This window comes from Phocoena phocoena, chromosome 20 (genome assembly GCF_963924675.1).
Source record: "Phocoena phocoena chromosome 20, mPhoPho1.1, whole genome shotgun sequence".
Lineage (NCBI taxonomy): Eukaryota > Metazoa > Chordata > Mammalia > Artiodactyla > Phocoenidae > Phocoena > Phocoena phocoena.
In genome coordinates, this window is record NC_089238.1 from 46,935,518 (window position 1) to 46,952,976 (window position 17,459).

The 17,459-nt window shown below is 45.5% G+C and overlaps 1 protein-coding gene across 1 annotated transcript in view; it reads right to left on the reverse strand.

The window, feature by feature from the left end:
- The window catches only part of WDR59 (WD repeat domain 59), an 83,670-nt gene that overhangs the window by 54,863 nt on the left and 11,348 nt on the right, over positions 1-17,459 (reverse strand). The window contains exons 3-7 of the mRNA XM_065898621.1: positions 15,018-15,153; positions 10,867-10,952; positions 9,686-9,766; positions 7,471-7,508; positions 3,621-3,709 (exon numbers count right to left, since the gene is read on the reverse strand). Coding sequence (XP_065754693.1) covers positions 3,621-3,709; positions 7,471-7,508; positions 9,686-9,766; positions 10,867-10,952; positions 15,018-15,153 — 430 coding nt within the window. The remainder of the gene's footprint in view (positions 1-3,620; positions 3,710-7,470; positions 7,509-9,685; positions 9,767-10,866; positions 10,953-15,017; positions 15,154-17,459) is intronic.

The following is a 17,459-nucleotide window of genomic DNA, read 5'->3' on the forward strand; positions in this document are numbered from 1 at the left end:
GGAGCACAGGCTCAGGACGCGCAGGCTCAGCGGCCATGGCTCACGGGCCCAGCCGCTCCGTGGCATGTGGGATCTTCCCAGACCGGGGCACGAACCCGTGTCCCCTGAATCGGCAGGCGGACTCTCAACCACTGCGCCACCAGGGAAGCCCTCCATTTGTTTTGTTGAAAACAAATGACAGAAGACTTCTCCAGCTCTCCTTCATGCATTCTCTGCATACGGGCCTGTGAGCCTAATCTACTTCCGCTCTGGCTCCAGGTACGGCCTTAATGAAGGACACAAGGTAGTGGATGCTTTTCTCCTTCGGTACCATGGTCGGCAATTCCTGCTCTCCTTCCTCACAATCACCCACAAAGAGGGGCTGTGACATCTAAACAGACCCAACCCCAATCCTGGGGGTAAAACCACTAATCTTTTTTTTTCTAATTGAAGTATAGTTGATGTACAATATTATATGTTACAGGTGTACAATATAGTGATTCACAATTTTTAAAGGTTATACTCCATTTATAGTTATTATAACATATTGACTTTATTTCCCGTGTTGTACAATGTAACACAACATTGTTGCTTATTTTGTACATAATAGTTTGTCCCGCATAATCCCCTACCCCTATAGTGCCCCTCCCCGCTTCCCTCTCCCACTGGTAACCACTAGTTTGTTCTCTATATCGGAAAACCACCAAGCTGAAAATGATCAAGCCCTAAGACCTCAAAAAGAGAATGAACACACATCACAAAAGAAAACAATACATGATTAATAAGCATATATAAAACAAATTCAGAAGGAAACCTCAGAAATATATTCATACATTAAAACATTAAAAGATTGTTTTTAGCAATCAAGTTAGAAGATACTTGGAAATAACATTCAATGCAGTGAGGCTGCATTTGTCACTGGTGGTATACATATAAAATAGTATAACCTGTTTGGGGAAAAAACTGGACAATTTTTATCAACAGACTTAAAATTCTTCCTTTCTTAAGGGAATATCCTAAATTCACAAAAAGCTTTAGGTACCAAAGATGTTCATCTTGGTGTTATTTGGAACACCTAGAAACCAGAAACAACATGAATAATAAGTGGGGAATAAGTAAATGTTAGAACCAATTATTGTACACCTATCTGATACAATATGATGTAGCCATTAAAAGTTATCCTTAGGGCTTCCCTGGTGGCGCAGTGGTTGAGAGTCCGCCTGCCGATGCAGGGGACGCGGGTTCGTGCCCCGGTCCGGGAAGATCCCACATGCCGCGGAGCGGCTGGACCCGTGAGCCATGGCCGCTGAGCCTGCGCGTCCGGAGCCTGTGCTCCGCAACGGGAGAGGCCACAACGGTGAGAGGCCCGCGTACCGCAAAAAAAAAAAAAAAAAAAAAAAAAAAAGTTATACTTAGAAAGAGCTTATAACACAGGGGAAATGCATTTGTTGTAATGTTAAATGAAAAAAGTATGCATAACTATGCATATGATATGATAAACCATGTTTTTAAAAAAAGCATAAGAAAAGAAAACACCAAAATATTAGCATTTGTCTCTGGGGCAGGACTATGAATGATTTTTATTTTCTCTTTTATATTTTCAACAAAGAGCATGTATTACTTTCTGTAATCAGCACTGGTCTATTAGGTTAACAGAGCAATCTCCAGAACCAGCCTCCCTGAATTTAAATCCTGGCAACAAACTGTGCCTCAGTTTGCTCAGCTGTAGAATGGGGTAATAATATTTAACTAACCTACCTTAAAGGTTAGTTATAAAGAGAAATGAATCAATACACATAAAGTTCTTAGAACAATGCCTGTGCATAATAAACACTTAGAAATATTAGTATTACTAGTCATTCACGAATTTGAGTGAAAATCCAACATTACCACTGATACTATACTTTTTTAAGCCTGTGATGCTTGCTGCCAATAGTCCTGCTTTGATACTAGAAAGTGCCAGAGAAGTGAAATTACAACCAACAAGCTTTACAATCCATATGAACAGAAGTCCTAAGTATTAACAGCCAAGAAAAAGTTAAAGCTCTTTAAACAAAATAGATAAAACGCTCGCTACGGGAAGTCAGGGTTATGAGTAGACCAATCAGAAGGCTAGAAAGAAACAGTTCAGCAGTATATTTCTACAAGATAAGGAACACAGCTACTGTTTTGGAAAACATGTCCTGACCAAGTTCATGGCTAAATACCCAATTGTTTATTTTGCCTATGGCTCTGAAAACAGTCTAAAGCAAATACACAAGTACTACAAATTAACCAAACATTTTAGTTAAACCATTTACTATATTTAAATGCTATACCAGTGACAAGTATGAATAAAACCAATTGCCAATTGAAGAAATAAAGATGGATGAAGAATGACTATTACCAGACTGGACTAAAGGGACAGAGATAAAACTACCATATAGAAGATGTACCATCCATCCTTTCCTTATAAAATCACCTTGTCACCTAAGAGCCACCTAAAGCGAGGGCTTCGGCCGGCACACCCCTTTCCCAGCAGGTCTTGGCACCCAATCCAGCAGCCTCCCAATCTCTGCTTCACTTCCCTCTCCTCTCCAACTGTATGACTTTAGTCCCTGCTGGAAGGGGAAGGGAGCAGGGCAGCCGGAAGCAAGGCTGAGACTTTACAGTCAGCATCCCAGTTGGGACAGTTCCTGAACAAGTTCCAAGAAAACTAACAGTAGGTCCTCCCCACGAAAGCAGGTTTCACAGAGCAGGAAGCAGAATTTACACCCTAGATCTTACAGAAGTCGACCACTCTCTGCATTCTTACCCAATCGTCTGGCAGTTAGTCATGGAAGAGGCCCTTTCCCTGCATCACTGTTCTCACTGATGCCAACATATCAAACTTCCAGACTTGCCATTACAGTAGCAGCCCAGAACCCTGCAACTCTTTCATGCCTCTCAGGTCCATGAGCTAATGCAGGGAGAACGTAGGCTCTGCAGGCTCATTTGAGGCTGACGGCACAGCTAGACTTCCAAGGGAAGATTTGAGCATACCAAGTATCCTGCCTCTGTGATTTAATTCTAGATGGTATATGTCCTAGAACAATGAGTTTTCACTTTGCAATCTGGGGCAGGAATATGAAGCCTGCTGACCATTCTAGAATAGTGTCTGATCCCCCAGGCTTGACCCCCTCAGGGACACACACACTATTATCATCTTTATTCTGAAGAAAAGGAAACTGAGGCTTGGAAAAGTTTGTGGCTGACCTGATATCATAAACAGGAGGCAGCAAAATGGGACGCTAGCTTAGGTCAGGCCAAGTTCATTTTCTTTTTCTTTTTTTTTTTTTTTTTTGGGCCGCAGCACGCAGCTTGCGGGATCTTAGTTCCCTGACCGGGGATTGAACCTGTGTCCCCTACAGTGCAAGCTCAGAGTCCTAACTGCTGGACCACCAGGGAATTCCCCAAGCTCATTTTCTTAACCACTGATCATAATGTCTCACTCCCTTATCTTCCATCAACACCAGTTTGATCGGGAAGCAAATGTCATCTGGTACTAGGATCTTAACATGGCAATTAACCAGGCTGCACAGGGTACCCTGGTCTCTCAAAACAAGTCCTGCTATTCACAGCATCCTCTTCAGATCCTCTCAGAGGAGAAAAAGATTACTTACCCGCTTGTCCCATATCCGTACATCCCCGTCATGACTGGTGGCAAGGCAATTAGCGTTTTTTTTATTCCATTTGACCTGTGAGGCACCCGCTGCAAAGAAAAATCAGGGGAGGAAAGCTGTTGCCCTCAACGCCTTCAGTACCAAAGTGGAGCTTATCCAGGGGAGCTGGATAATGAGCTCCGGATGAGTAAGAACAGAACTCTTCAGGCTTCTATGACTGCATCAGCTCCATCATTAAGGAGAAAATGAAGCCAAAGAATAAATGAATTAACACATGGGAACAGGATCAGAGTCACCTAATTGAGGAAATAATCTCACTAAGGAGAAAAAAAAAAAACTTCAGGTTACCTCCGAGCAGAATCAGCAGGGAAACACAGTTTCTTACAGAGCGGCAGTTCAGCCCGGCTCTGCTGGCTGGTAACTGACACATCACACAACCTGGCCCTTCATCCTCTCGGACACCAAGCTTGCACTCCCAATCTGAAGAGCCTCAGCTCAAAGCCTGCTCCTTCCCACACTGGTTTTTTTGGTTTCGTTTCTGGGGGAGGGAGTGTCTTGGAAAAACACAGCCTCCAGATGAGGCTCAGCTGAAGAATAAGCCCCAGTGTGGCCCAATTCTGCCCTCAGAAAATTATGTGCACCCCACCCCCACTCTCATCTCCCCATCAGCGAGCGGTTACACGTGGCCCTGCGTGGAGACAGGGAAAGGGAACACTCCTGGCACCGTGTGAACTCAGTCCTCTGCCAGAACACAGAGGTAACAACAATGGGGACAAAAGAGCTACATAAGAGAGGAGGCATACTGGAAGATGCCAGAAGGGGCTGAGACGGGTGGAAAATTGGGACACAGCAGCACTTCCAGCTGACTCAAAATAATCACGATGATTATGTTAAACCAGAACCACATGATGACTCTCCTTCCACCTCTTCTTGTTCTTTGCTCAGACAACACATGACATTTCTGCTTTGACACCCTCTCCCTTTGGGTGGGTGTTTATTACTTGGGGACACTGCAGTGGATCCAGGGCTTTGGAGAGCAACCTGAGGCAAGAATCCGCAGAGTATGAGACAGAAAGCAAGGACTTAGAACCTAACAGGAAATAGAGTAAGGCCTAGACTTTATCCTTGCTTGGTTTGGGTGAGGGTATTTGTTTGCTTATTTGTTTTTTTGTTGTGTTTCTTTTTCCTTGAGACATAGGGCACCTTAAGTCACCTAAGAACGAATGATGGAGACCCTGAAGTTGGAGGATGGTCTCCTATTACTTAGGAGACCCAGTTTCTTTGCAAGAAATGATATCAGCTAGAGGAGGAAGTGTGTAAAAAAAGACTGCTCCAGGGTCCCTGGTGGCGCAATGGTTAAGAATCCGCCTGCCAATGCAGGGGACACAGGTTCAAGGCCCAGTCCGGAAAGATCCCACGTGCCATGGAGCACCTGGGCCCGTGTGCCACAACTACTGAGCCTGCACTCTAGGGCTCGCGAGCCACAACTACTGAAGCCCGCACGCCTGGAGCCCGTGCTCTGCAACAAAGAAAAGCCACCGCAATGAGAAGCCTGCACACAGCAACGAAGAGTAGCCCCCACTCACTGCAACTAGAGAAAGCCTGTGCACAGCAACAAAGACCAAACGCAGCCAAAAATAAATAAATAAATTTATTAAAAAAAAAAATACTGCTCCATCTCCACGTGACAGAGTTACCAAAGAATTCAACACCACAGGAAAAAAAATTTTCTCTATGTCTTTAATGTTGTGTCTAAATGAGATGATGGATGTTCACTCAATTTACTGTGGTCATCATGTACGTAAGTCAAATCATTATGCTGTACACAAACTTATACAGTGCTGTGTGTCAATTATATCTCAATAAAACCAGAAGAAAAGCAAAAAGAAAAGAAAAACAAGTTCCAAGAAAATACGCCTTTCCCAGTAGGTGGTCCATCAGAACACGAAGCCTCCCAGAGGATTCTGGGAACCCCCTAATTCAATGTGTTTTACTAGGATTGTGACACCAGGGTCAAACGGAGACCTCCCAGACCATAAGAGCGCTCAGAAACAGAACGCTCTGGAGCACACACGGACATGCTCTTACTGACCCCCTACCCCAAGGTATAAACAATGTGCTCACAGAGAGATGAGGACCACAGGCTCTGGGGAGCCACAGCACCCGGGCTGCACCTCTCAGGGAATGAGAGCTCTGCCACCACTGAGACCTCACTGAGGTGCAAAAAAGAAAGAAGTCTCCTACCTCTGTTTTTTCAGAAAGACTCCCAAAAGAAAGCAATTAGAATAATCTTTCTTTTTAGAGGTCCTCTATAAGCCATCTAACTTAGAAGCCTGCAAGTAGAAACAACAAAGTCAGGGATGGATGACTGTGGCATTCACAGACCATTAGTAGTTTCTTTCAGCTCAGTGTCCTCTGCAACCACGTCTGTGGGCCATTCTATGCCTCAGGTCATAAGTGCCTACAAGTGTGTGCGCACAGGTTGTGAGGGAGGCACCAGCACAAATGTTAAGCACTCAGCACAAGCGACACAGGTGCCTGAATTCCACATCCATAGAACAAACACTCCCAGAGCATCTCCACAGGACAGGCGCTTAGGCTGACCCTGGTCTGCAGCCCTGAACAAGGCAGATGTGGTCCCTAACCTCACAGAACAAACCAACCAACTGCTTAATACAGTCATGATGTTTAATGCCTTCAAATGATAAGGTGTTGGGGTGCAGGGGGATAAAAGGAAGAATCATGTGATCATTTTGGAGCAAACACCAAATGTGAATTCAAATGACGCAAGAAGATACAAAAAAGCAGGATTTAAGAGACAGATAATATGATCTGTTTTGACCAAGGATGCCAAAATAGAATACTGATGGTTGGGCTCATCATGGTGGGCAAGGTACACCGGTTCTATGCCCAAGTTCAACTCTCAGGAAGTGGTGAGAATACTCTGTAACAGGCCCAATGCAGAATTGCAAAAACAGTCAAATTCCAACAGAGTGATGAAAACAGGTAGCTCAGAAAGTGATTTCAAAGTTTCAGTATGCCCATAAATGACACCACGGGGACACAATCAGTATAATCTAGACTGTGCGGAAACCGCAGTTTCTTCAGTAAAGAAACTGCAGGGAAGGAAAAACAAACAAACAAACCAAAAAAGGGAAGGGAGGAGAAACCTACCAACTGAAAGAGATGAGAAATATATCAACCACTTATAAATACGGACTTTATTTGGACTGATTCAAATAATTTGTAAAAAGAGAACAAAAAACAAAACTACTGAGACTACTGGGGAAATCTGAATACTGCTTAAATATTTGATGACATTAAAGAGCTACTGTTAATATTTTTAGGTATGCTAATAGTATTGTGGTTATTTTTTTTTAAAAGGATTCTTCTCTTATTAAAAATACTTACTGAAATATTTGTTGATGAAATGATATGACACCTGGGATTTGCTTCAAAATAATCCCAAAGGGGATAGGGGTAGGGGTGGGTGGGCTAGCGGGTGAAAGAGGAAATAAGATTGTCTGTTTGTCGACAACGTTCAAGCTGGATGACAAACACAAGGCAATTCATCCTCTTCTAGTTTTATACACTTTTGAAAGTTTCCACAAGAAAAAGTTTAAAAACAAACCAATGTGGCTCCTGCCCTTCAATTTTGAAATAAGTTCCTGACCACATTCTACAGTCCTGACTCTAACTTCTGAGAGGAGCAGAAGGGCCCTGTGACGTGGACCTTATAGGTCCACGCGACCGTGGACAGAGCCCGGGGCATGGGGGACGGGGAGTCAGTGGGAGCGAAGCAGTGGAAGCAAGGGAATGCAGGCCGCCGGGGGGGGGGGCGTCCACTCACCTACAGCAGACAGCGCAACGGTCGGCTTCCGTGTATCTCTGAAACATAAGAGTCAGAAGTTAAAAGCCCGTTCACCTGCCCCCATCCACCTGGTGCCTTTCTCCCGCTGCTCGCATTTCTTCACTTTCCTTCCAGTGGGTTCTTAGACTTCAGTGAGAATGTGAGGACCTTAAAAAGTAGTGTAAAGAGAAGCCTGTCTCCCTCCAGGGAGATGAACTTTCTCAGCCTCTTCAGCTGAGGCTAAGTCTGAATTTCCAATTATACAGTTGTATCCACAGAGAACAAATTACATGACCTGGCGTGGCCTGGGTGACTCTGATGCGGGGGTGGAGGGAGCCAACGGAACCCCTTCCTGGTGTCATTTCTCCTGTGGAACAACGGGACAGTCGTGGAGGTGTAATTCTGCAAGAACCAACAGCACTGCCAAGGTGGACTGGAAAACTACTCTGGGTGTTCCCAACAGCCAAGAGGTAGAAGCAACCTAAGTGTCCACGACTGATGAACGGATAAATACACTACTGTCCCTACATACAATGGATTGTTATTAGACCTTAAAAAGGAAAGCAATACTGCCACGAGCTACAACATGGATGCACCCTGAGGATATTATACTAAGTGACTTAAGTCAGTCACAAAAGGACAAACACTGTATGATTCCACTTACATGTGGTACCTAGAGTCGTCAAATTCATAGAGACAGAAAGTAGAGTGGTGGCTGCCAGGGACTGAAAGGAGGGGGAAACGGGGAGTTGGTTAATGGGTACAGATTTTCAGTTCTGCACGATGAAAAAGTTCTGGAGCTTTGTTGCACAACGATGTGAATATACTTAACGCTACTGAACCGCACTCTTAAAAATGATTAAGATGGTAAATTTTGCTTTATGGCTTTTATCACGATTTTATTTTTTTTTAAAACTACTCCTGGATACAATGGGAGACTCAACCGTTCACCACGAATGGTCAAAATGACAGAACTGGGCAGCCCCCTAGAGCTAGGAGGGCCAGACAAGGCAAATCTGCAGCCCTGGCTTACTGTTCAGAAGACCTGAGAAGGGAAGTCAGTTCAAGTGTCTTTCAGTCTTTAAATTATGAAAACAACTGTTTCATGTAAATGAGGGATGCTTGCCCCAGAGCTCCCAGGGGGCAGTTTGCTCATTAAGAGCCCCTTTCTTCCACTTCCCCTGGATTTTCTGCTCCTTCTCCCTCCTCTGGCGCTGCCCTTAGACCTGTCACCTTGGAAGCGCTAACCTGCATGGGATGCAGGTGAAGTCAGCTGTGTGCATCCTTACTCCCTGAGGATCCCTTTCCCTGGTCTGTCTGGTCAGTCAAACCTCAATATCTGGCTTGTCCTCTGCCTACAGTTTACCTTTCAGTGTAAAGCATCACAAAGTCACCGCCATTTGGGAGCAGAGTGGCCTGGCTGGGGAGAGGGTGTCCTTTCTGGGGACTCCACAGGCCACAGGCCCTCTAGTTAATGGTTACGGGGAAAGGAATCTGCTTTACAAAGAGAAACGGGAATGGATGTTTATTAAGAACTTAGGACGCGCCAGGCCCTGGGCTGGGCGCTCCTCCACTCTGCTCCACGGAGAGTTGCTCTACGAGGTGGCTCTCAGCCCCCTTTCCAGAGGGGAAGTGAAGCGTCACCAAGAGCAAAGCAGCTGTCCTGGAGCACTGCTCGCCGCAGCACGTGTGTGTCTGTACCCATCAGAACGCCCCCACCGTCACCTGCCACTTCAGGAAACTCCAGCCTGACTTCCAAATGCCAGAACCTGTGGCTCTCTGACAACGGGATTTCCCTGGCTGCTGAAGCCCGTTTTGCAAACCTCTGTGACGGGCCTGAAGTGCCAGGGAGCTGAGGCCCCCAGGGAGAGCCTTCAACCAATGACTGACAGTGGATGGCGCCCCCGCTTCCTCAGCCCTCGGAGGGGAACACCTCTGAGGAGGGAGTGGTACACCAGCCCCTAGTGTTCCCAGTAAGACCAAGCTCCACCTGTTCACCCAAGTAGATGATGTGCCCTCTCTGTGTGGCCTTCCCGATCCTGTCTCTCTTCCCACCCCCAATAGCAGTTCTGTCCCCTCCTAAACAACGTATCTGCAATGTCTCCTCGTCTCAGGGTCTGCATCTAGGGAAAACCAAATTAAGATACCCGATCTCTAAAACAAAGGTCCCAGATCATCCCACAGCCAAGTGGTTATGCCTCTTAACGGTTCTTACTTGATATCCCAAATGTAGATGTAGGTGTCCACAGAGCTGGTGACCAGGAGATCTGGCTCAAACACTGCCCAGTCCAAGTCACTGGAAACACAAGGAATAAACAGGACAACAACGAAGAGAAAAAATTCAGAGTCCATTTCCAAAGCATTCGCAGATTTCATTTCTAGTGGCTTCAGAAAGTCACTGTTAATGGGCCCCTGAACATGGTTTAGGCTGGGAATCTCCAAAGTTCTTTGGGAAAGAAGACTTAACCAAGCTCTGAAGGAAACTTTCAGGTCCTTCCCTGGTTACCACCTGCTCCCCCAAACCAAAAGAAACGGAGCATTTCAACTTAAAAGACACACACACACAAAAGCGCACATGTGTGCATGTACGCAAACTAAGACAAAACAAAGAAAAAAACCCACGTAATTGTTGACATCGTTTTTTAAATCAGACTCAACCACAGGTACCTTGAGTAAACCCAACATCTTTAAAGCACTGGCAAACTGCCGTGTTGCCTCACAGCTTTCAAGGAGGGCAAGCAGGGCTCTGGTCCTCCCCACCCACGTCCTCACTCCTTGAAAGGCACTTGCTACACAAACAGTTAACACAGGCCGGGGGTTCTGGCCTTTCCCATCACCTCCCACGTCAGCTTCACCACTCCCACACTTCCTGCTGCTACTTCTCACAAGAAGTTTTCCCCACCCACAGAAGGATGGATCCAGGAACATTCCAGAAGCCAGCTGGAAGGCCACGAGTGGGAAGCAACTGGGCATCTGGGTAACGGACTATGATGCAGGAGCTCCACGTGGTGCCCCACTGTGGCTGGACAGAGAGCAAAGGGCTGGCCCCCAAGGTCTCTGTGCTCCGGGGCACCGCCGACCATGAGCTGGGGTATTCTGTGGGCGTAAGTTCATCTCCCTCCTACAGCAAACAGCTCTAACCCTTTATCCTGGACCAGGCTGTACCTAAGTGTCTCCTGGGATCGGGGTTAACAGCTACAGGGATGCTGGCTCCTAAACACTGGTTGTTCCTCGCTGCAAAGACCATCACTTCAGGACTGCTAAGGATGCAGCAGCCACCTGGGGCCAATGCAACACAGAGGGTCAAGCCTGGAGGGGGACGGTGTCTTTGTTTCACTTCCCGAGGGACTGTGACAAAGTGAGACAGGCCAGGGAGCAGTGGAGGGCTGTGCCTACCTGATGACACGAGTGTGGCCTTGTAAGGTCGTGCTGACTTCCCCACTGCCGTCTTTCCACTTATAAAGGTCGACACGTTGGTTGCTCTGAAAAGAGACAAGGGGAAACCCATCTTGAACAGTTATGGCTGAACTAAGGCTACAGACACACTCGTGAGCACGTGAGCTATGGGTTATGGAGCCGCCCCCAACCATCAGAGGAATATCCTCCCTGCCCTAACAGTCACACACCCATCTCCCCAGCTGCTGTCACACTCCATGTTCTCAGCTCACCCTTCCCACCATCAAATGCCCGGAGTCCACCTACCACACTTTGAAAAAACACATGCATGAGAAAGAAAACAGAATCACCACTAAAAGGGTGTCCTAGAAGGCAAAATTATAGAAGACTCCTTGAAATATGAACTTCTTTAAGGGTTAAGCAGAAAGACACGGAAAATGGGCCAGAAGAAACCACAATTACAATAAGGAAAAGGAAGAAAAACAAAGCTTCAATCAAACTACATTTCTCTTAAAGAAACAAGCCAGCAAATGCTCCCTAAATATCATGAGTTCATGAAACACACTGAAAATGGATAAAGATTACTAATAGACTAAATACTATTAGTAGGCTATTTAATAATTTCTGAACTGATATATATATATATATATATATATATGTATATGATGGATTTTCATTTTAGCTCAGAGACAGATAGTTGTATACAGCTCTGAGATTTTTATGCAGAAATGCCAGTTTCCAATTCTAAATAGGTAAGGTTCCTGTCAAAAGGTAAGGATTCAAAATAGCTTCCAATGGGAATAGGAGTGTAAAGAAAAGCACCCCCTCATCTTTTTTTTTGCGGTACGCGGGCCTCTCACTGTTGTAGCCTCTCCCGTTGCGGAGCACAGGCTCCAGACGCGCAGGCTCAGCAGCCATGGCTCACGGGCCCAGCTGCTCCGCGGCATGTGGGATCTTCCCGGACCAGGGCACGAACCCATGTCCCCTGCATCGGCAGGCGGACTCTCAACCACTGTGCCACCAGGGAAGCCCCCCCCATCTTATAATAACATTCCTAGCCATTTCCAGGGTCTGCTAGTGCCAGTTTATGCACTAGGAACCTTAAGAAACCTGCCCTCTGCTCTTTCCCATCACACTGCACACTGGGTGGCATCACCCACATCACAGGTGAGGCAACTGAGGCTCCAAAAGTTGGATGGGCGCTCAAGATAAAACAGTGAGTGTTGAAACTGGGACTTGACCTCAGATTTGCCTAACTCCAAAGCTCTTTCTCCTGAAAATGCTTGCCTTCCAACCAAGAGCAATGAAGGGAAAAAAAAAATCAGTAAATTGAACTTCATCAAAATTAAAACTTTCATGTATCAAAAGACATTATCAAGAAAGTAAAAAGACAATCTACAGAATTGGAGAAAATATTTGCAAATCATGTCCCTGATATGAGTCTAGTAATCAGGAATACATAAAGAACTCTTATAACTCAACAGCAAAAAGACAAACAACCCAATTCAAAAATCGGCAAAGGACTTGAATAAACATATCTCCAAAAAATGATATACAAATGGCCAGCCAGCACGTGAAGGGATGTTCAACATCATTAGTCACTAGGGAAATGCAAATCAAAACCACAGTGAGATACCACTTTATACCCACTAAGATGGCTAGAATTTTTAAATTACAAAAACAAAAACAGGAAATAAATTTTGGCGAGGCTGGATTGTGCATTGCTATGCAATGCTGATGCATTGCTGATGGGACTGCAAAACGGTCTTGTGCATTGTAGAAAACAGTTTGATGGTTCCTCAAAAAGTAAAACACAGACTTCACATAGCCTTTCAATCACTCCTAGGAATATACCCAAAAGAAGTGAAAATGAGTACCCAAAAAAGTACATGTACAGGGCTTCCCTGGTGGCGCAGTGGTTAAAAATCCGCCTGCCAATTCAGGCGACACAGGTGCGAGCCCTGGCCCGGGAAGATCCCACATGCCGTGGAGCAACTAAACCTGTGCGCCACAACTCCTGAGCCTGTGCTCTACAGCTCGCGAGCCACAACTACTGAAGCCTGCGCACCTAGAGCCGGTGCTCCGCAACGAGAGAAGCCACTGCAATGAGAAGCCCACACACTGCAACAAAGTGTAGCCCCCGCTCGCTGCAACTGGAGAAAGCCCGTGCGCAGCAACGAAGACCCAACACAGCCAAAATAAATTAAATAAATAGATAAATTTATTTAAAAAAAAAGTACATGCACGTACATGTTCTTCTCGGCACTATTTATAACAGCCAGCCCAAATGTCCATCAGTGGATGAACAGACAAAATGTGATGTATCCCTATGATGGAATATTATTCAGCCATAAAAAGGAGTAAAGTACTGATACATGCTCTGACGTGGATAAAGAAGCCAGACACAAAATGTCATGTATAGTACGACCGCATTTATATGAAATATCCAGAATGGCTAAATCCAGAGATGGAACACAGACTGCAGGTGGCCAGGGGCTGGGGGTGGGGGAATTACTGCTTAATGGTAAGGGGGTTTCCTTTGGAGTGATGGAAATGTTTGGGAACTAGATAAAGGTGGCAGTTACATAACACTGTGAATGTAGTAAATGATACTGAATTGTTCACTTTAAATGATTGTCTGAAAAAAATAAATAAATAAGGCTCTTTCTTGCCACTCTCAAACACATGCAGTATTAATCCACTTGGGCCTAGTACTGAAGGGTCAGCCTAAATCTGTGCTTCCCAATCAGGGGAGATTTTGCTTCCCAGGGGACACCTGACAATGCCTAGAGACATTTTTGGCTGTCACGATGGGGGTGGGGGAGGATGCTACTGGCATCTAGTGGGCGAGGGGCCAGGGATGCTGCCAATTTCCTACAAAGCACAGGACAGCGCCCACCACGAAGAATGATCTGGCCTGACCTGTCAACAGTCCCAGGGATTAGGTCCACTTTAGTCACTGTTCCTGGTTCAAGGCAGACAGTCAGATTCTATTTTGGAAATGACGGGGAACAGCAGCTTTTTGTTCCTTCTAAAGCTGACAGCATTGCTCTTCTTTCTTTTGTGAGATGCTTTCCTCTCACAGACTGTCATTCCCGACAAGAACAGACCCAGACAGCACTGCGAATGGTCATATTCCCTGGAGGATGAGAAGGGCTCCTTCAAATACTGCCCTCCTGGCCCAGTGCAAAAGGAGCCAGAGGTTTAGGTCTCTAATTGTCCTAGGAGAACAGAACACTGATAAAGAATCAGGCAAGGGATACCAGAGATGATCTAAGCCCAGATATTTTTTCAGTTGTGAACCCCTTGGAAAACCTAATGAAACATATGCATCTTTTCCCTGGAAGAATTCACATATAAACAGGATTCAATCAAAAAAGAATCCCTTCCTTTGAGTGGAAGGGTGTATGGAATCTTCTGATCCCTCTGAAAGGAATGACAGTCGCCCCCCCAGACCAGCTCACCAGGTCCTTCCTTAGAACCTCTTTCAGTCACTGGCTAGTTACATTCATGCAGAAAACGGGTTCTTATCGCACACAGACATAGAGGTATCTACCTGTTTCCCTTTCCAAATCTGGATTCAATTCTTAGAATTACCGATGGTACCCCCAATTCTTTTCATATACATTTAAATCTGTAATTGCCTCCATCTTCCTTTTAGAACCATGCAACCCCTCTTTGCCGCCTGAGAAATGACGATTATGTCCTCTTCTCTACATAGAACACAGACCTACCAGCCTAGATCACATTTAAAAGACTTTTCCAGGCTTCCCTGGTGGCGCAGTGGTTAAGAATCTGCCTGCCAATGCAGGGGACATGGGTTCGAGCCCTGGTCCAGCAAGATCCCATATGCCACGGAGCAACTAAGCCCGTGCACCACAACTACTGAGCCTGTGCTCTAGAGCTTGTAAGCCACAACTGCTGAGCCCATGCGCCACAACTACTGAAGCCCATGCAGCTAAAGCCCATGCTCCGCAACAAGTTACCACAATGAGAAGCCCGTGCACCGCAACAAAGAGTGGCTCCCACTCGCCGCAACTAGAGAAAGCCCGCATGCAGCAATGAAGACCCAACACAGCCATAAATAAATAAATAAATTTATAAAAATAAAAAAATAAAAGCCTTTTCCTGTATTCCTTGAATGAGCTCACCGAGGCTGCAAAATAGTGCGCGAAGCTGTCATGAGGATTCCACTGTACGGCTCCAATGTCCCACTTGCTCTGGCGTGAGATCTTTCGGTGACCTTCGAAGGGGGCATCTAGACTGACGATGTATAGGAATCGGCGGCTAGGAAAACAACATCAACATTATGAAAACAGAACAGCATTAGCACTAAGATAGAAAAGCACATTTGGAATGACATACGGTTCGCAAGCAGTGCTCAAAAAATCCCCAGATGTACATGACGTTGATCGACTCCGAAAGGCATACAAGTGACAAGAGTAACTCGTGGCTGCTGGGCAAGCGGGAGCCATACTCCCCGTGAGATCTGTCTCTAGAGATGGTCCTCCCTCCCATATCCATGGAAGTCTGACCTCCTTCACCAGATTCAGCTCCAGCCCAGCCCTCTCCCAGGCTTTTCCAATCCCCCAGTTAGGATCATAGCTGCTTCTACACGACTCCCATGACACACTCTGCATTTGGACTACAGCACAGCACTTATCTCTGTAGCAGAACTGCTAACGTAAAGGTTCCTGTCCCAAACCAACTGAGTGTTTGGGGTATGGAGCATGTCTTGAATATCTTTGTATGTCCCTCATCACTAGGCACAGTGCTTTGCGTGCAATAAACGTGTGTAAAATTAAACACCTCGCTTATCACTTAGCTAAATAATTTGAGAAGATCTCAAATTCCCGTGCAAGTTGACTACTTGGTGATGGGAACCAAATTAACACTATCAGAAGGGGAAACAATAACCAAAAAATAATAATAATGAAAATAATAATAAGTGCCAATAATGTTCAAGATGCCAATCAATATAAAGGATCTGAAAACGGTGATGTCCTTTGTTCACCTATTTTCCTTCTGTTTTAAGAAAAAAATCCTTGGTATGTGTATTAACCTCTTCAGCAGCCATCAGCGGTTCTTTGTTGGGGAGCGCTCCAAGCCCCCGGGAGTCGGCAAGGACAGGTGGGCTCGATAATGAGAAAAAAGATTAATTGTCCCCGCTCAGAACAGACAGGGAGTAGAAAGTTAAAATGGCATGTAGAACTCTAGCAGAAACCCTAGGAGGGATGGATTAAGAGAGAAAGGAAGCACAGGTAAGACACAAATTAAGAGAATTTCTGGGTCTTCTGAGAAAGTTGGTATAGTACAAAGACCTAGAAACTCTGACCTCTTCCTAAGGAATCATCTGATCCTATGGCAGGCAGGCCGGCATTTCCCATTAGAATGAAAACAGGGCAAAGGCCAAGCACTATATATATGGTGTGTTTTTCAGCAGGGGAAATCAGAGACAGTACAGGGCAAATGCAGAACAGCAGAAGGTGGGCACTTCAGGATAAACATGCCTGATTGGACATAACATGTTTGTCTTCATCCCCCACTGAAGACCCACTAGAATAAGAGTGAAAACATAAAAGACGGAAACCCACAAAGAAAATGAGAGAGGAAACGGAAAGCCGACAGAAAAATGGTAACTGATCTAGAGGAAAAACAACCAGCACCCAAGTGCCTGCAGAGCGAGCTGGTTCACACTGTGGAATCCAGGCCCGCAGGAGCTGGAGAGGAAGAGAAACTACCTCAGAGGAGCCCTGGGCCTGGGACAAGAGGCACAGCAGGGGGTGAGCGAGAGTTGCTGTGCTCAAAACAGGGCAGGAAGTGGAGGGTGAGATGCTCAGGCCTCTTCCCCTGCTCAGAACTCACAACGCATGGCTTTTAGTCTTCAGATGGTGACTAATGACAAGCGGATTCTTCTCAGGAGGAAGTGTGTAGCCCAAGAAAGAACGAAAGTGAACAAAACAAAAACATCAATAAAGCCCTGGAGATGATGACATCTGGGCACCCTCCAACAAAAGGGCCTAGTTCCCACCTGATCTCCCTACAGTGGATCCCACCATTGCACACGTAAACAGAGATTCCACTCACTCTTTAATATTAACAGAGAGTCCATGAGCATCAGTCACAGCAGGAAACTTGAAAGACAGAGACCAACACAGCCAAAAGGAAAAAAAGGAAATGGGCGGCACAGAGGAAAGAAGAAAACCTAGAATTAATATTCTCAGAGGCATGAAAGAAGATAATTTAAAGAACAGAGAACAAGAGCTCTTGGAAACAAAATTATAGTTGAAATTTTAAAACCTGACAGAAGGGTTGGAAGTTAAAGTTGAAGAAAACTCCCGGAATGCAAAACAGAAAGACAAAAAGACCAAAAGTTCAGAAGAGAATCCATACAGGATATCCAACATGCATTAAGAGAAGCTCCACAAAGAATGAGGAAAATTATCAAAGACATAATGCAGGAAAATTTCTCCAAACTAAAAGACACAGATTTCCAGACTGAAAGGGCCGTCCCAGGTGCTAAAAATTACTTGTTATTTTAATCTGAATGGTGACCATATGGGTGTATATATTTGTAAATTTATTTGAGCTGT